General features: G+C 43.2%; 1 protein-coding gene across 1 annotated transcript in view; it reads left to right on the forward strand.

Moving 5' to 3' along the window:
- The window catches only part of LOC120916155, a 34,899-nt gene extending 24,213 nt beyond the window's left edge, over nucleotides 1–10,686 (forward strand). Inside the window, exons 6-7 of the mRNA XM_040326975.1 lie at nucleotides 1,812–2,012; nucleotides 10,571–10,686. Of these exons, the coding sequence (XP_040182909.1) occupies nucleotides 1,812–2,012; nucleotides 10,571–10,686 (317 nt within the window). The remainder of the gene's footprint in view (nucleotides 1–1,811; nucleotides 2,013–10,570) is intronic.
- Nucleotides 10,687–17,654: the final 6,968 nt, after the last annotated feature.

Here is a 17,654-nt window from a genome sequence, read left to right on the forward strand (position 1 = left end):
CGGAGGTGGGTAGAGGGTGGAACCAAGGAATGTTTCTTGGATGTGGGTAGGGAGTGGAACCAAGGAATGGTGCTCGGAGGTGTGTAGGGAGTGAAACCAAGGAATGGTGCTCGGAGGTGGGTAGAGGGTGGAACCAAGGAATGTTTCTTGGATGTGGGTAGGGAGTGGAACCAAGGAATGGTGCTCGGAGGTGTGTAGGGAGTGAAACCAAGGAATGGTGCTCGGAGGTGTGTAGGGGTGGACACAACAGGGGACTTGGAGGTGGGAAGTTCCTGCACCTATTCTCTGAGAAAAAAAAGCCCTGTTTATAAGATAGATAAGATTGTTTGGAAAAAATATATATAGTTTTCAAATGCTAATTTGTATATTTATACAATTAACCATGTTTGGTCAATAGTGCCACCAGGAAACCCCTGCACTGTGTTTCCATTACTGTAATTTGGTGGATCTGTCATTTGCAATGGGAGTACAGCAGGGAAACATCGTTGGGTTGTGGGTTGACATCAAGGCCAGGAACATTTTCATTTTGCTAGAGGACAGCAGCTAGAGGACAGCAGGTCATGGTAGCTGATGATGGATTTTCATAACTTTATGACATGATTGGCAATGATGTCACTGGGGATCTCCTGCACTGTATTTCCATAACCACATTTCTAGGGAACTGTCATTTGCAATGGGAGTGCAGCAGGGAAACATCATTGAGTGGTGGGTTGACGTTTATATATATATATATATATATATATATATATATATATATATATATATATATATATATATATATATAAAACTTGGTGACATGATTAGCAATAGATTTACATCTAGGGGCATTTTGCATCCTTTGTCTAAATATTTTCTTATGGCCACTGATCCCCCCTTAACCACTTCAGCCCCGGTCCATTTGGCTGCCACTTTTTGCGATTCGGCACTGCGTCGCTTCTACTTGCAATTGCAATTGCGACGCGGCTCCCAAACAAAATTGATGTCCTTTTTTTTCCCACAAATAGAGCTTTCTTTTGGTGGTATTTGATCACCTCTGCAATTTTTATTTTTTGCACTATAAACAAAGATAGAGCGATAATTTTTTTGCTCTAATAAATATCTCCGATTTAAAAAATAAATAATTTTTCCTCAGTTTAGGCCGATACGTATTCTTCTACATATTTTGGTAAAAAAATCTCAATAAGCGTATATTGATTGTTTGCGCAAAAGTTATAGCGTCTACAAAATTGGGGGTAGTTCTATGGCATTTTTATAATTTTTTTTATTTTTACTAGTAATGGCGGCGATCTGCGATTATTATCGAGACTGCGACTTTATGGCGGACACGTCGGACACTTTTTTGTGACCATTGTCATTTATTCAGCGATCAGTGCTATAAAAATTCACTGATTACCGTGAAAATGACACTGGCAGGTTCTTGTTCATGCTCATTTTTTAGCAGTGTTTAGTTTACAGAAGTTTTTCATAAAAAAAGAAAAATCCAAATGCTTTTAGACGCAAACGCGGCTAAACGCGGCATGTAAACGCGACTAAACAGCCATTTTGAGACACTGGTTTCTAGCTATCAAGTTAAATCATTCGGGGGAGGTTGAACAATGTCCCATGTACATGAAGCCTAAAACCTTGTACACACGATCGGATATCTGATGGAATCTAATCCGATGGAATCTATCTGATGGAATCTAATCCGCTTCATCTGATATCTTCCTTATATGTATTTGTATAGGTAGCTGTTTGCCTGGATTTAGCTTTGTGAATTCAGAGGTCATACCTGTAATAATTATAATTTTTTTTATCTTTTTTGCTTACAGGTCAACAACAATTTTATCCTGTGGTTGTCTACGCCCCAATATTAGGTGGCTTACTTCTGGTAATGGTAATCATTCTTCTGCTGTTTAACCACTTCAGCTCCAGACCATGTTGTTGCTGCCCAATGTTTGTGCCACTTTTTGCGATTCGGCGCCGCGTCAGTCGTGACAACGACGTGCGACGTGGCTCCCAAATAAAATCGGCGTCCTCTTTTTCCCACAAATAGAGCTTTCTTTTGGTGGTATTTGATCACCTCTGCTGTTTTTATTTTTTTGCGCTATAAACAAAAATTGAGCGACAATTTTGAAAAAATTCTATATTTTCTACTTTTTGCTATAATAACTATCCCCCAAAAAATATGTATTAAAAAAATGTTTAGGCCGATATGTATTCTTCTACCTATTTTTGGTAAAAAAAAAATCGCAATAAGCGTTTATCGATTGGTTTGCGCAAAAGTTATAGCGTCTACAAAATAGGGGATAGAATTATGGTATTTTTATTATAATATTTTTTTACTAGTAATGGCGGCGATCTGCGATTTTTATCGTGACTGCGACATAATGGCGGACACATCGCACACTTTTTTGGGACCATTGTCATTTTTACAGCGATCAGTGCTATAAAAATGTACTGATTACTGTGAAAAGGACACTGGCAGGGAAGGGGTTAACCACTAGGGGGCGCTGAAGGGGTTAAGTGTGCCCTAGGGAGTGATTCAAACTGTAGAGGGGATGGTCCGTGTGTGACACGACAGTGTTCACGGCTTCCGATTACAGGAAGCTGTGATCAGTGTCCTGTCACTAGGAAGACTGGGGAAATGCTTGTTTACATCAGCATTTCCCCGTTCCTCCTCACCGTGACAAGATCGCGGGTATGCTCATGGACATCGAGTCCGCGAGACCCGCGGTCGGAGTCACGGAGCTCGCGGCGGGCGTGCGTTAAAGGGGTTGTAAAAGTTCTGTTTTTTTTCACCTTAATGCATCCTATGCTTATCGGTCCCCCCGAGCCCCCATTTACTTACCTGAGCCCTCGAAAGTCCCGCGTCGAGAACGCGCTTGATTTCAGCCCGGTTTTCTCGCTCTTCATTGGATAGATTGATAGCAGCGCAGCCATTGGCTCGCGCTGCTGTCAATCAAATCCAATGATGCGGGTGCCAGGGGGCGGGGCTGAGTCATACAGTGTATGACTCAGGAGCGCGCCAGCAAGGTAACTTCCTTGGGAAATCGCTTCCCAGGGGGGTTAGCTGATGCGGGGAGGAGCCGAGACAGCCGCCGAGGGACCCTAGAAGATGTGGATCGGGGCCACTCTGTGTAAAACGAGCTGCACAGCGGTGGTAAGTATGATATGTTTGTTATATTTTTTTTTTTTGTAAAGGAACCTTTAGTAACACTTTAATTAATTTGGATTTTTGGATGAATGCATTTTTTAACAAAACTAAATAAAGAAAAAAAGAATTTCGGAAGTAACTAAATTTTATTTTTCGGACGAAACTGAAATTCCGAAACTAAATATTTCAGTGTGCACATGTCTAGTAAGGACCCTGTCATGGACATGCAATAGTCTGGCAGCTTACCTGTTTTTCCATCTGTTCATTAGAGGCCTGACCCTGTTCTGGTTCCCTTTTTTATCACTTCCTCTTCCTGTATGGCCCCACCCAGGCCATCCCAGGAAGTCTATATTAACTGTTGCACTACAGGTCTGCAGTGCTGTTCAATAGTGTAGTTTGCTAAGTTCCTGTCTGCAGCGTGCTATGATCATCTTTCTGTGTACCGTTTTTGGCTTGTCCCTGACTATTCCTGTTTGCCTGTGCCCTTGACCATTTGCCTGTCCCTCGGTTACCCTTGTCTGCCTGTTGCCCTGACCTCGGCCTACCCATCACCACCGTTTGTCCTGCTGGCTGCTTCCCCTCTCTCCCTGCGGAGTGTGACCTATGGGATCCCGGGGGTCGCGACCTGGATCCAGTTGCGGCCAATGCCATCCTCACCACTAGAGGCTCTGGTGAACACAAAGCTGGGTCTTAGACTCCGCACCCTGGGTGATCTTATGTTCACGCTTCCTCTCTGCTAGCAGCAGTCGGCTATAGGGTTCACTACCCTGTGGTGCATCCCTGACCCCAACGGGGTGCACTTGTCACCTGGCCACGGGTGACCTGACAGACCCATTCTGGCTCTGAATATGTGCAATTGAAGAGGAGGAATCCCGGGTTCCGCTCACCCGATAAGTGGAAGAAACCTCAGTCAAGCTCTGCCCTGCTGGACGAAACGTGTCGGGGAGTGGCTTGGACAGAACTTGGCTGAGGCTGCTTCCACTCGTCTGACTATTGGGGTATTCTTAGTAGTGCTGCGACTGAGATTTATCCTCTTCAGAGCCAGGACAGGCTCTTACCCCATGCCAACACCCATGATGTGAGTCCACCGGATTTGGAACATTGGAACCAAAGAGATAATTCAATATTTTCTTATTGTTCACATGATAACATGGTCACATGATGACTCAAGTCGCTCCGAATTAGAAAAAAGTTCCTGTACTACTTGGAGGCAACTTCGAAGCGGCTTGCATTGACTTCTATTACAGAAGTCATTTGCAAGCCGCGCTAAAGTCGCGCTGTAAGGGCGGTTTCAGAGTCGGGAGACTTTGAAGCCGCCCCAGTGTGAACTGAGCCTAACTCTTATATCTGTACATTTTAATATTATTAATTGGTGTTCTTACAGGAGATTATTGCTACCCTGATTTCCCTTTCTGTTTACTATTTATTTCCGGCCACATTTGATTGAAGGTTTATAACTTTGTTTTTTATTTCAACAACTATTAACTATTTTATTATTTGTTGTTCTTTTTATTATATACTTTTTCATATACATTTCATTATACTGAATACTATGTATATACGTTTAAAATGCTTTACTTAAAAGTTTAATAAAAGCATTAAAAAAAAAATTGTTCAATTGTTCTTTATTGAATTAAATTAATGTTCAAAGGGATTACAGTTAAATCACATAGTACATGAGGTAACATGTAGCAATATATAGACACACTATATTACCAAAAGTATTGGGACACCTGCCTTTACACACATATAAACTTTAATGGCAGCCCAGTCTTAGTCCGTAGGGTTCAATATTGAGTTGGTCCATTCTTTGCAGCTATAACAGCTTCAACTCTTCTGAGAAGGCTGTCCACGAGGTTTAGGAGGGTGTCTATGGGAATGTTTGACCATTCTTCCAGAATAGCATTTGTGAGGTCAGGCACTGATGTTGGATGACAAAGCCTGGCTCACAGTCTCTGCTCTAATTCATCTCAAAAGTGTTCTATCGGGTTGAGGTCAGGACAGTCAAGTTCCTCCACCCTAAACTTGTTCATCCATGTCTTTATGGACCTTGCGCACTGGTCCAAATCATTTGGTTCATTAGTTGTTTTTCAGGATTTGGGTTTGGCCCCTTAGTTCCAGTGAAGGGAACCCTTTAGGCGTCAGCATACCAAGACATTTTGGAAAATGTGATGCTCCCAACTTTGTGGGAACAGTTTGGGGACGGCCCCTTCCTGTTCCAACATGACTGTCCATAAAGACATAGATGAGCGAGTTTAGGGTGGAGGAACTTGACTGGCCTCTGACATGAAATTGTTTAAAATGTCTCGGTATACTGACGCCTTAAGAGTTCCCTTCACCAGAACTGCCAAGCCCAACCCCTGAAAAACAACCCCACACCATAATCCCCCCTCCACCAAATGATTTAGAACAGTGCACAAAGCAAGGGGGACATCAAGAAAAAAAAAACTGTTTTTGCTTGCACGTGATTGGATGATATAATTCAGCAGAGCTTCACCGTCTTTCAGATCTTCCCCTCAGATCTAGAGCAACTGCACTTGTACACAGTGGATTTGTCCCTAACCAGCAGGTTCCTGTCCCTGATCTAGCCATTTCACAAATGTGAGCCAACTGCAGTAGGACAGTGCTAAAGATGGCTGCCAACATCATCCAGGGCATCAGCATCCAATCAGACAGCTGCCCTCCTGATGACACCTACAGGAACCTCAGAGCAGGGCCATCTTATCCAGTGGGCACACCTGGGCACAGCCCAGGGGCCCCAGGTGCCCATGGGGCCCCATCAGGATGGGCAGGGCCGATCCTAGGCGGGTGCACCACGCCCCGACGCTGTAAGCTGCCACAGAGAAGGGGCGCCAAGCCGCCAAAGCTCTGGCATGCCACTTGACTGCACTGGTTGCTAGAATTGCCGGCCGCCTGGTGCCTAGCAACCAGTGACATCAGCGGCCGCCCCAGCATTCAGAGCATGTCGCGGCCGCCCCAGTATTAATAGCGTGCCGCCTACGTGGCTAGAAAACTAGATTGGCTATACCCACCTCTGCCATCTTCAGACTCAGACAGCGTAGCACACCGCAGGTCACCATCTTCATTGTTGGGGCCCCAATGCATTTCTTTGCCCGGGGGCCCATGATGCTATGAAGATGGCACTGCCTCAGAGGAACAAGTGCTCCTTCTTAACTCTGCATGACAGTGACCCTCACAGTGCCTCCTATGCAGGGAGGCTGTATTACACCTGCCTACAATCTGATAATCTTTATCAGGCTGGCCATATCAAGGTGGGAAGGATCAGTAAACAATTTTTGAAGTATGCATAAACTGTATCACTGTAAACGTTAATATGTTGTCATTTCAAAGTCACTTTCAACTATTTTTAGATCTTTTATCTTTCAGATTCATGCACAATATAAATGCAGTATAACACACCCTTCAACTCCAAACAAATGTAGCTGTATGTGATAAGACGATAAATTAAATTAATAACATGCAATCAAAGCTTATATAGCTGTGCTTTTTTTTTAATGAACAGTCTCTTCATAAGATAAAAAAAATCCATTTGAAGTCCCACTCCGACTAAAGCCCCCACTCCCCCCCCCCCCCAAAAAAAATTACATGCCAAATTTGGCATGTAAGGGGGTGAGGAGTGGTTTAAGCAGTTCCACTTTTGGGTGGAATTCCGCTTTGAGGTACATAAACCAGAGACCTCAGGTTCACATTATAGTTTGTCTCTTAAAAGCTCATCTTCTTTCAGCTGTCAGTTTTTAAAACATTTTTGTGCAACCATTGTACGTGTAATGTACAGTAGTGAGTGATGGTCATCTATCGGCTGACATGCACACTACTTAGTTCACTTAGGGGCCTCCACAAGGTTTAATTGACTACTAATATTACCCATGTAAGAAATATCAAGCATGTAAACTGAATGTATATAATAGGGAAAATTCCTTGTCTCTAACTGGACAGAAAATAAGAATGTATCCTTAATTATGTTTTATCTTGTCACGCCACACATGCAGTGTACCTTCTGCACTGCCCGTGTGGAATACAATATGTGGGCACAAGAACATGGGCACTGCAAGTTAGGACTAAGGAACATAAAAATAATATACAGAAAGGTTTAAAAAATTAAGTAAAGATTCATTAGGGTGGCAATGAAGAGGTTGAAAAAAGAAAAGGGAAATGTCTATATTGGAGAAGAAATTAATTCCTGGGGATGTGAATGTGGAATTGGGTGCAAATTATCATTCCAAATCTGTTTTAGAATAGAGATTTAAAATATATTATGGTTCAGAACCCCAGTACAGCTACACAGGTTCCCTTCTTCTGTGTCTAACATATGTCGGTGATGTGGTTCTGAGCCAGACACCCAACTACACATAAAGTGAACGTGCCCAACTCTTCGATCCCATTAAACCAAAGTCCACAACTTAATTTCCAAGGTTACCACTTACACCCTAGACATCACTACAGCTCAATGTCTTCTACAGAAGTGGTTCTCAACCTCAGTCCTTAAGTACCTACAACAGACCATGTTTGCAGGTCTTCCTTTATCTTGCACAGGTGCTTTAAAACGGAGTATTTTGGACAGCTATTTTATCTAAGAGAAATTCACAAAACATGGCCTGTTGTGGGAACTTGAGGACTGAGATTGAGAACCACTGTTAAGATCAACCCTTCCTAGGACAGTTTACCTTAGGTTATTAGCTATGCAGCTAAACTATGCTTTGGGGCTTCACTAGTGCCCTGACGTTTATAAACTGCTTTTAACGCACAGGCGAAACCACAGAGATTCCCTGTCCAAATTCACACACACATGGGCCTGCTGGTTGCATTTCCAAGAATCTACGGAATACACCAGACTGATGGAAGATTCTTCCTAATTCTGAACAGCACATTGGGCCTTTATACCTAAAGTAGGGTCTCTTTCTTTCTTCTATACAATATCTTAAACTATCATGGCTACTCTCCCGTATTTCCGTCCCAGAGGAGAGGGGACCCCATCTTTGCCTTCCCATCCCCCTTTCCCCCCCAACCTCCCTTTCGCCTTCTCCTTTTAACCCCTCCGTCTAAATACGAGGATCCATTGCTATGAGTCATTTACTCTCAAGTCCTTTACTTGTCTACAGTGTCGGGATTCTGGTTCTCTAGCTTTTGTTCTGTTATGTTCACCCTGTTTACCTTCACCTGTTATGCTACTGTAACCCTGTGAACAGCAGAATGCAGTTTTACTTCCATACGTTCTCTTTTGTGTAGCTACATAACATAAGCATACATGAGCCCTAACGGATTGCTTATTTTCTGCTTTGTTACTGAGAGGCTATGTTTCCACGAACTTATACTTTTGTTTCAGTCCTTTTATGACCACCTTCAGCTTACAAATGTTGCGTTAGTATGCTTGTCAAAACCAGGGCTGTGGAGTCGGAGGAAATTTTGGGTACCTGGAGTCGGCGTCGGAGTCAGCTAACAATGCACCGACTCCAACTCCGACTCCTACTAAATTTAGATTGTCGGAACATTTAGGAGTCGAAACATTTATCTACCGACTCCACAGCCCTCAAAACTCAAAAAAATATTTGTAAAATCAATTATAGTAAAAAAAAAAATTGCCCTGTGCTCAAGCGCTGAAAAAATATAATCCCACTTGTCCAAGTCTTCCAACTCACTTCAAATACTCCAATGGTACTGTCAATAAAGTTGTGCGCTTTAACCACTTGCCGACCAGCCACCGCCATTATCTGGTGGCAGGTCGGCTTGTTCCCGCCGTACCTGTACATCGGCTCCCTTAAGAGCCATAGCAGGCTGTTGTTCCTAGTACATACAAACAGTGATCTGTCTCCTCCTCCAGTCAGTCCCACTCCCCCGCACAGTTAGAAACACACGTGAGGGAACATAGTTAACCCCTTGATCGCCCCTAGTGTTAACCCTTTTCTTTCCAGTGACATTTACACAGTAATCAGTGCATTTTTAAAGCACTGATTACTGTATAAATGTCAATGGTCCCAAAAACATGTCAAAAGTGTCTGATCTGTCTGCCGCAATGTCGCAGTCCCGCAAAAAAATGCAGATCGCCGCAATTACTAGTAATATATATATATATATATATATATATATATATATATATATATATATATATATATATAATATGCCCTAAATCTATCCCCTATTTTGTAGACGCTATAACCTTTGCGCAAACCAATCAATATTTGCTTAAATGATACCAAATCATATGCATGGAAAAAAAACAACACAATTTTGCTTGCAAGAACAAGGCCACTCGATCGCCAACAGGTTGTGTGAGCCGTGGGAACAGCATACAGCCGGGACAGATGCCAGGGTCTTACTGGACCAACATGTGCCTATTGACCTATACCTCAATGTGAGTTTATATTGCAGTTATTTACCATTAAATGTTTACAGTCTTCACTCTTGGTTTTATTACACTTGATTCACGTTATTAGCGCTGCACTTCTACTTTTCATTTCATATACTGTTTAAATGACACTGGCAGGGAAGGGGTCAACCACTAGGGGGCAAGGAAGGGGTTAAGTGTGGCCTAGGGAGTGATTCTAACTGTGACATGACTGTGACATGACACTGATTGCTGCTCCAGATGACAGGGAACAGTAGATCCATGTCATGTCACTTGGCATAACAGTGAAATGCCTTGTTTACACAGGCATCTCCCTGTTCTGCAGCTTTGTGACACGATCGGGGGACACCAGCGGACATGGAGTCCGCAGGTCCCGCGGGCACGGTCACGCTGCTCGCGGCAGGGGCGCGCGTGCACCCGCATGGCGGCAAATTCAAAGGGATGTACATGTACGTCCCTTTGTGCAGCCGTGCCATTCTGCCAACATATATATACAGGCGGCGGTTGGCAAGCGGTTAAAGGACACAAATAGGAACTTTTACTTTTCAGACCAAAAAAAAAAATCAAAGGAACATGTTGGAAAACTGCTGCTGAACGAACAATAAATTGAACGGTTATCGTATTTCTCATCTGTTAAAAGTTGAACTGTTCACACTGCCCATATGTGACAAAACAGACAAACAAATTATAAATTTATGTTCATTAAACAATTTATTGTTCGAAATTTGGTCATTATATAACGGCACTATAATTTGCTCTCAATTGTTCGTCAAGTGTTCGTTACTCGAAAATTAGTTTGAACGATTTTTCGTATAGTGTATGGCTAGCATTAGTCTTTATTTTATGAAGAGAATGTTCTTTGAACTCCACAGTGTTGTGTCTGTTTCTAATCAGTATAGAATGTGTGTTGTAAAAAGCATTACCATACAGTATACGTTTTTATTACATTATTTTACATATAAGTCTTCCGATAACAACTATTTGCATTTGCATGAATCAGAGATATTATATATTATTATGCTTTTTTTCCTTTATTTCCTTATTCCTTATTATATTTCCTTGAAGTTTAGAGATGTCACAAGAGATGAAGGAAAACCATCCAAATGGGGGCAATTGTTCTGATGTCAACTGCCTAAGATGGGAATTCCCTTCACTTTCCTCTCATTTCCTCCAGAATGGAAAGTAAAGGAAAATGTCAGCAGTGGGACATAGATAGCAAACATTAATCTTATAGAGACTGTAGGGTTAGCCTACTGTATCCCAAGCATAAAAAATGGTTAATTATACACTTAAAACCCCACATAAGATTTTTTTTTGCATCCGTATCACATAATGTGGATTTGTTTTGTCTTTCTGGCCTGTAGATTACAGGAAGTCAGAGGAAATCCCTCAAAATGTGAAGAAATTACCACTTAGACCAGAATTTCCCAACCAGGGTTCCATGGAACCTTAGGGTTCCTCCAAAGGTTGCTAGGGGTTCTTTGAGCAATGAACAATTTCTGCCTCTCAGATTAGTATGCCTCAGATTGATCGATGATTGGATGACTGAGAGCTCCCTCAAACTCATTGTATCCAAAACAGAACTTCTTCTCCTCCACGCAAACCAAAAGACAAAAGCCAAGACTTCATGGACACCACCCACCATCCTTGGACAGACCATTACCCCGAGCACCAAAGTCAAAAGTCTCTGAGTCATTTTCTTTGCTCGGAAGAATCACTGTAGTTAAAATGTTTAACCCTAACCCCTATACAGGGTTAGGGTTAGGGTAACAGATAGGGTTAGGGTTACAGATAGGGTTAGGGTTACAGACAGGGTTAGGGTTACAGACAGGGTTAGGGTTACAGATAGGGTTAGGGTTACAGTCTGTAACCCTAACCCTAACCCTGTCTGTAACCCTAACCCTAACCCTATCTGTAACCCTAACCCATCACCAAATATACTAAGATCTGGCAACTGTGGGTGGACCACTGTATTCCTCCACACTTTCACTTCACATTGCTACTACCGAGCTGACTCCATTTTGCTTACTGGCAGTTCACTGATCTTATGCATCATTTCTGGCAGACCCTTGGGATCCTTAACCCCATCCCCAAACCCATTTTCTCTCTAGACCCTCTTTTTTCTCTATCCCTCTCTTCTATTTCTCCTTTAAAGCGGGGGTTCACCCTGTTAAAAAAAAAAAAAATGTTTTTTTTTATTATTCCATTACTTTCGGCATCGTAGCGCGAGCTACGGTATGCCGGTCCTAAATTTTTAATCCCCGTACTCACTGTGCTATCGTTGATTGAAGAATCCGGGGAATGGGCGTTCCTATGGTGAGAGAAGGTGATTGACGGCCGGCCCTGGCACGTCACGCTTCTCCGGAAATAGCCGAAATAGGCTTGGCTATTCACGGCGCCTGCGCATAGCCTGTGCGCAGGCGCTGTGAATAGCCGAGACCTACTCCGGCTGTCTTCGGGGAGCGTGACGTGCCAGAGCCGGCCGTCAATCATCCTCCCTCTCCATAGGCACGCCCATTCCCCGCGGGAGTCGGATTCTTCAATCAACAATAGCACAGTGAGTACAGGGATTAAAAATTTAAGACCGGCATACCGTAGCTCGCGCTACGATGCCGAAAGTAATGGAATAATGAGGTGAAGGAGGGTGAACTACCGCTTTAATTATCTGAAGGCGGATTGGGTTACCACCATAGTCACATAATAATTCAGTGATTATTTACTTATGGCTAACCGTCCACATACTTAAGTTGCTTGTGCTCATACAACCTCACTCTTGGGCAGGTTTTGTTTGATCTTGTGTTACTATTAATATCTGATGGCCAGTCTATGTCGAGCAAGAATGATCGTTTTTCTATTACGCTGTGATCAAATGGATTATTTTTGGTTAGAAACCTATCTTTTCAGGTTGAAGACGTAAAAAAAAGCTATTAATCTTTATTATATGAAGAGAATGCTCTTTGGACTCCACAGTAGTGTGTCTGTTTATAATCCAGAAGGAAAGTTTATTGTAAAAAGCACCACCATCAAAGCTTTTATGACATTATTTTACATATAATTCATCCATTTACAACTAGTTGCATGAATCAGACACATATACTGTATATATTATATTTCCTTGAAGTTCAAAATGTTAGAGCTGTCACAAGAGATGAAGGAGAGTCTTCCAATGGGGCAACGGTCCTGGTGTCAACTACCTAAGGCTGGAATTCCCCTCACTTACCTTTCATTTACTGTTGCACCTCCAGGAAGGAGAGTCAAGGAAAATGTCAGCAGTGGGACACAGTAAACAGACAATAACCTGATAGAACAAACAATTGGCCACTGCCCCACCTATAATTGACCTTCACAGCAAGGAGCTCATGTGTTATGTACCACGTACCTGGTAGCCAGAGTCTAGTCGCATAAGAAGGCCTCTCTTACGGCTCCGGCTCGCGAGCCGCTGGAGTGGGGACAGCAGGCTCGGGAGCGCGGCGGGGTAGGAGTGCCGGTGTAGCGTGTAGTTGATGCGGGGTGCTGATTCCTTCTAGAGCAGTGGACTGGAAACCACTGAAGTGGAGGAAGTGGGTCAACGACCCTAACTTAAGGTGCAGGTACAACGGCAACAAGCTAGTAAGGTAAGCTGGTTAGTGGACAGCAGGTGATAGCAGAGTCAGGCAAGCCGGGCCACAGCAGGTAATCAGGTAATCAGGTACGGAAGGCTGGAGCGTAGTCATGGTACAGGCAGGAGGGTCTGGCAGCGGTGGATCAATCAGAGAAGCAAGGTCAATGGAAGCCAAGGTCAGAGGTTGGAGAGGTACGGATGGTCAACAAGCCGGGTCAGAAGGTTCAAACAATCAGGTTTTCAGATGCAGATTAACATTTAGAAGCTGCAGATCAGACAGCAATGTGCTGGGAAAACAAGTGAGCTTTTAAAGGAGATTTGGCGCTAAGCCAAATTAACGTGCACACGCGCGCTCCCGCCGTGCATTCCCGTTGTGCACGCGCGTGTGCCATTGGCGCATTCGCCATGGACGCGCGACGGCGCCCAGTTACAGGTGAGTGCTGCTATCTCAAACGAATGGTGGTCCGGCGGGATTGAGTGGTAAGTCCCTGACATCATGAAAGGGCAACGCGTGTCAAACAAAGCCAAAGAAAATTCCCAGCTCAACTTACCAACCAGCCTTAAACCAACTGAATTGTCCTGTCCAACAGTATGCATTAAAAACAGGGTTTTGGTTTGCACACAGAAGCACACGCATTATAATGGATATATGGAGATCAAGTGAGCCTAGAGAGAGCTCACCCCTCCTTAACCACTTCTCACCTGGCCACTGCACATATAAGGCCGGGTGGGCGCTCTCTCCTTCTGAGTGGACGTTCAGGAACGTCCCTTGGAAGGAGGGGGATCACGCAAGTGCATGCCCGCGCATCGGCGTGATCCCAATGTGCTTGTGTCACCCAGACACGGCGCATCTCAGATCGGCAGGAGGGCTCTGTGATTGGCCGTCCTGCTCACATGATGGCCATGTCCAATCACAGCCATCATGTGATGTAAACACAGAGCCGGTTTCTAGGCGATCGGCTCTCCTCTCCTCACACATTAGTTGTCGGTGAGGAGAGTAGAGCTGAAGCCGGCTGGTGATCAGTGTGTAGGAGCTAAAAATATTGTTTTTTCCAAATGTTAAAAAAAAAAAAGAGTCGTGAATAAATACTGTATTTATTGGCGTATAACACTCACTTTATATATATATATATATATATATATATATATATATATATATATATATTTAATATATATACTGTATATATATATTTATTTTTATATATTAATACATATGTTAATAAATATTAATATCTATCTATCTATCTATCTATCTATCTATCTATCTATCTATCTATCTATCTATCTATCTATCTATATATATATACAGGTCATTCTCAAAAAATTTGCATATTGTGATAAAGTTCATTATTTTCTGTAATGTACTGATAAACATTAGACTTTCATATATTTTAGATTCATTACACACAACTGAAGTAGTTCAAGCCTTTTTATTGTTTTAATATTGATGATTTTGGCATACAGCTCATGAAAACCCAAAATTCCTATCTCAAAAAATTTGCATATCATGAAAAGGTCCTCTAAACAAGCTCTTAACCTAATCATCTGAATCAACTAATTAACTCTAAACACCTGCAAAAGATTCCTGAGGCTTTTAAAAACTCCCTGCCTGGTTCATTACTCCAAACCGCAATCATGGGTAAGACTGCCGACCTGACTGCTGTCCAGAAGGCCATCATTGACACCCTCAAGCAAGAGGGTAAGACACAGAAAGAAATTTCTGAACGAATAGGCTGTTCCCAGAGTGCTGTATCAAGGCACCTCAGTGGGAAGTCTGTGGGAAGGAAAAAGTGTGGCAGAAAACGCTGCACAACGAGAAGAGTTGACCGGACCCTGAGGAAGATTGTGGAGAAGGACCGATTCCAGACCTTGGGGGACCTGCGGAAGCAGTGGACTGAGTCTGGAGTAGAAACATCCAGAGCCACCGTGTACAGGCGTGTGCAGGAAATGGGCTACAGGTGCCGCATTCCCCAGGTCAAGCCACTTTTGAACCAGAAACAGCGGCAGAAGCGCCTGACCTGGGCTACAGAGAAGCAACACTGGACTGTTGCTCAGTGGTCCAAAGTACTTTTTTCGGATGAAAGCAAATTTTGCATGTCATTCGGTAATCAAGGTGCCAGAGTCTGGAGGAAGACTGGGGAGAGGGAAATGCCAAAATGCCTGAAGTCCAGTGTCAAGTGATGGTCTGGGGTGCCATGTCAGCTGCTGGTGTTGGTCCACTGTGTTTTATCAAGGGCAGGGTGAATGCAGCTAGCTATCAGGAGATTTTGGAGCACTTCATGCTTCCATCTGCTGAAAAGCTTTATGGAGATGAAGATTTCATTTTTCAGCACGACCTGGCACCTGCTCACAGTGCCAAAACCACTGGTAAATGGTTTACTGACCATGGTATTACTGTGCTCAATTGGCCTGCCAACTCTCCTGACCCAGGGATGGACTGGCCATTGGGACTACAGGGAGTTTCCCGGTGGGCCGTTGGCTCAGTGGGCCGGCTTCAGTGACAGGGGACCACCGCCGCCTCTCCCCCTTCCCGCAGCGCTCACCTCCTCTCCCTCCCCGCAGCGCTCACCTGGGGGGAACAGAGAAGCAGGGGGAGGACCAGAGGAGCAGGGGGGAGGGGACAGACAGCTGACTCAACAGCTATGGCCTGGAAGTTTCTCACGTCTGCCTAATCTTGTCCCATAAGGGGGGGCACCGAACTGATTCTTTGCCCCGGGTGAAATAATGTCTAGCTTCCCCACTGGTACTGCCTATAAGAGTACCAGTACCAGCCATTCTACTCTAATAAAGTAGAACGGCTAGTGGCTAGTGAAGGGGGAGAGGGGGCTTGGGTGGCGGGGGGGTGCGAGAGTTGTCCGACCGCCATGGGAGAGACCTGTCAAAGTGGGCCAGTCTGCATGAAGTCCAGGGACAAATTTTTGTCCCAGTCCAGCCCTGTCCTGACCTGAACCCCATAGAGAATCTGTGGGATATTGGGAAGAGAAAGTTGAGAGACGCAAGACCCAACACTCTGGATGAGCTTAACCTGCCTGGCGGTCTTCCCGAGACTGACTCGGGGTTAGATTTTCCTGCTACGATCGGAAACCCCGAGTCAGTCTCGGGCTCGCCTCGCTAGATCCACAGGCATTTTTTACTTACCTTGTCCCTGGATCCAGCGATGCCACCGCGCTGTGTGAGCGAGCGGGACCTCGCTCGATTCACATAGTGCCTCCGTGTGACGCCGATCTCCGTTCCCTGCGACGTTACGACGCACAGGGACGGAGAACGGCGCCAAATTCAAAAACGTAAACAAACACCTTACATACAGTATACTGTAATCTTATAGATTACAGTACTGTATGTAAAAAAAATACACCCCCCTGTCCCTAGTGGTCTGTCCTGTGTCATGCATGTCATTTTATATAATAAAAACGTTTCTTTCTCCCTGCAAACTGTAGATTGTCCATAGCAACCAAAAGTGTCCCTTTATGTCAAAAATAGTTTTAGATCAGCTAAAAAACAGCGATAATAAATTATAATCACTTGCAGAATTGTGCGATAGCGATTTGTGGGGAAATTCGTCATAAAAAAAATAAAAGTAATGACAGTGACAATTCTGCAACTGAGCAAATTTCAGTGATTTTAATTTGATTACATTATTGAATAATTTTTATTATAATTATATTATTATTTGTTATAATTATTTATAATTATTTATTATATTATAATTTATAATTTTGTTTTTAAAAAAATGTCATACCCGGGATGCCTATTAGAAGCTTGTTTGGTCAGATTAAAGTGAGTTATTTCTAAAAATTACAGACCTACAATATAAAACGCCAAATTTCCTTGCAAATAATGGTACCGCTTTCAGCATGTTTTTTCGGAAAGAATCATACCGCCAGGGAGGTTAAGGCCGCTACCGAAGCATCCTGGGCCTCCATAACACCTCAGCAGTGCCACAGGCTGATTGCCTCCATGCCACGCCGCATTGAAGCAGTCATTTCTGCAAAAGGATTCCCGACCAAGTATTGAGTGCATAACTGAACATAATTATTTGAAGGTTGACTTTTTTTTGATTAAAAACACTTTTCTTTTATTGGTCGGATGAAATATGCTAATTTTTTGAGATAGGAATTTTGGGTTTTCATGAGCTGTATGCCAAAATCATCAATATTAAAACAATAAAAAGGCTTGAACTACTTCAGTTGTGTGTAATGAATCTAAAATATATGAAAGTCTAATGTTTATCAGTACATTACAGAAAATAATGAACTTTATCACAATATGCTAATTTTTTGAGAATGACCTGTATATATATATTTTATTTTTTAGGTACTTTGCAAACTGAAATATCATGTCTTTTGTGAACAAGGTGAAATCAGCGTAGTAGTGACAGGTATAATATTTTTTTATGATTGATTTACTATAGCAGTCAGCACATAATTTCAATGTAGATGTTTGCTTAGCCATTTCTTGCTAGGAGTGTTATGTTTATTGCCATATTAACAGCTAAAGGCTGTGATTGGAGGAGGAGTTATAGATGATATGGACTATATAGCCTGAGTCCCTGG

Source organism: Rana temporaria, chromosome 10, assembly GCF_905171775.1.
Source record: "Rana temporaria chromosome 10, aRanTem1.1, whole genome shotgun sequence".
Lineage (NCBI taxonomy): Eukaryota > Metazoa > Chordata > Amphibia > Anura > Ranidae > Rana > Rana temporaria.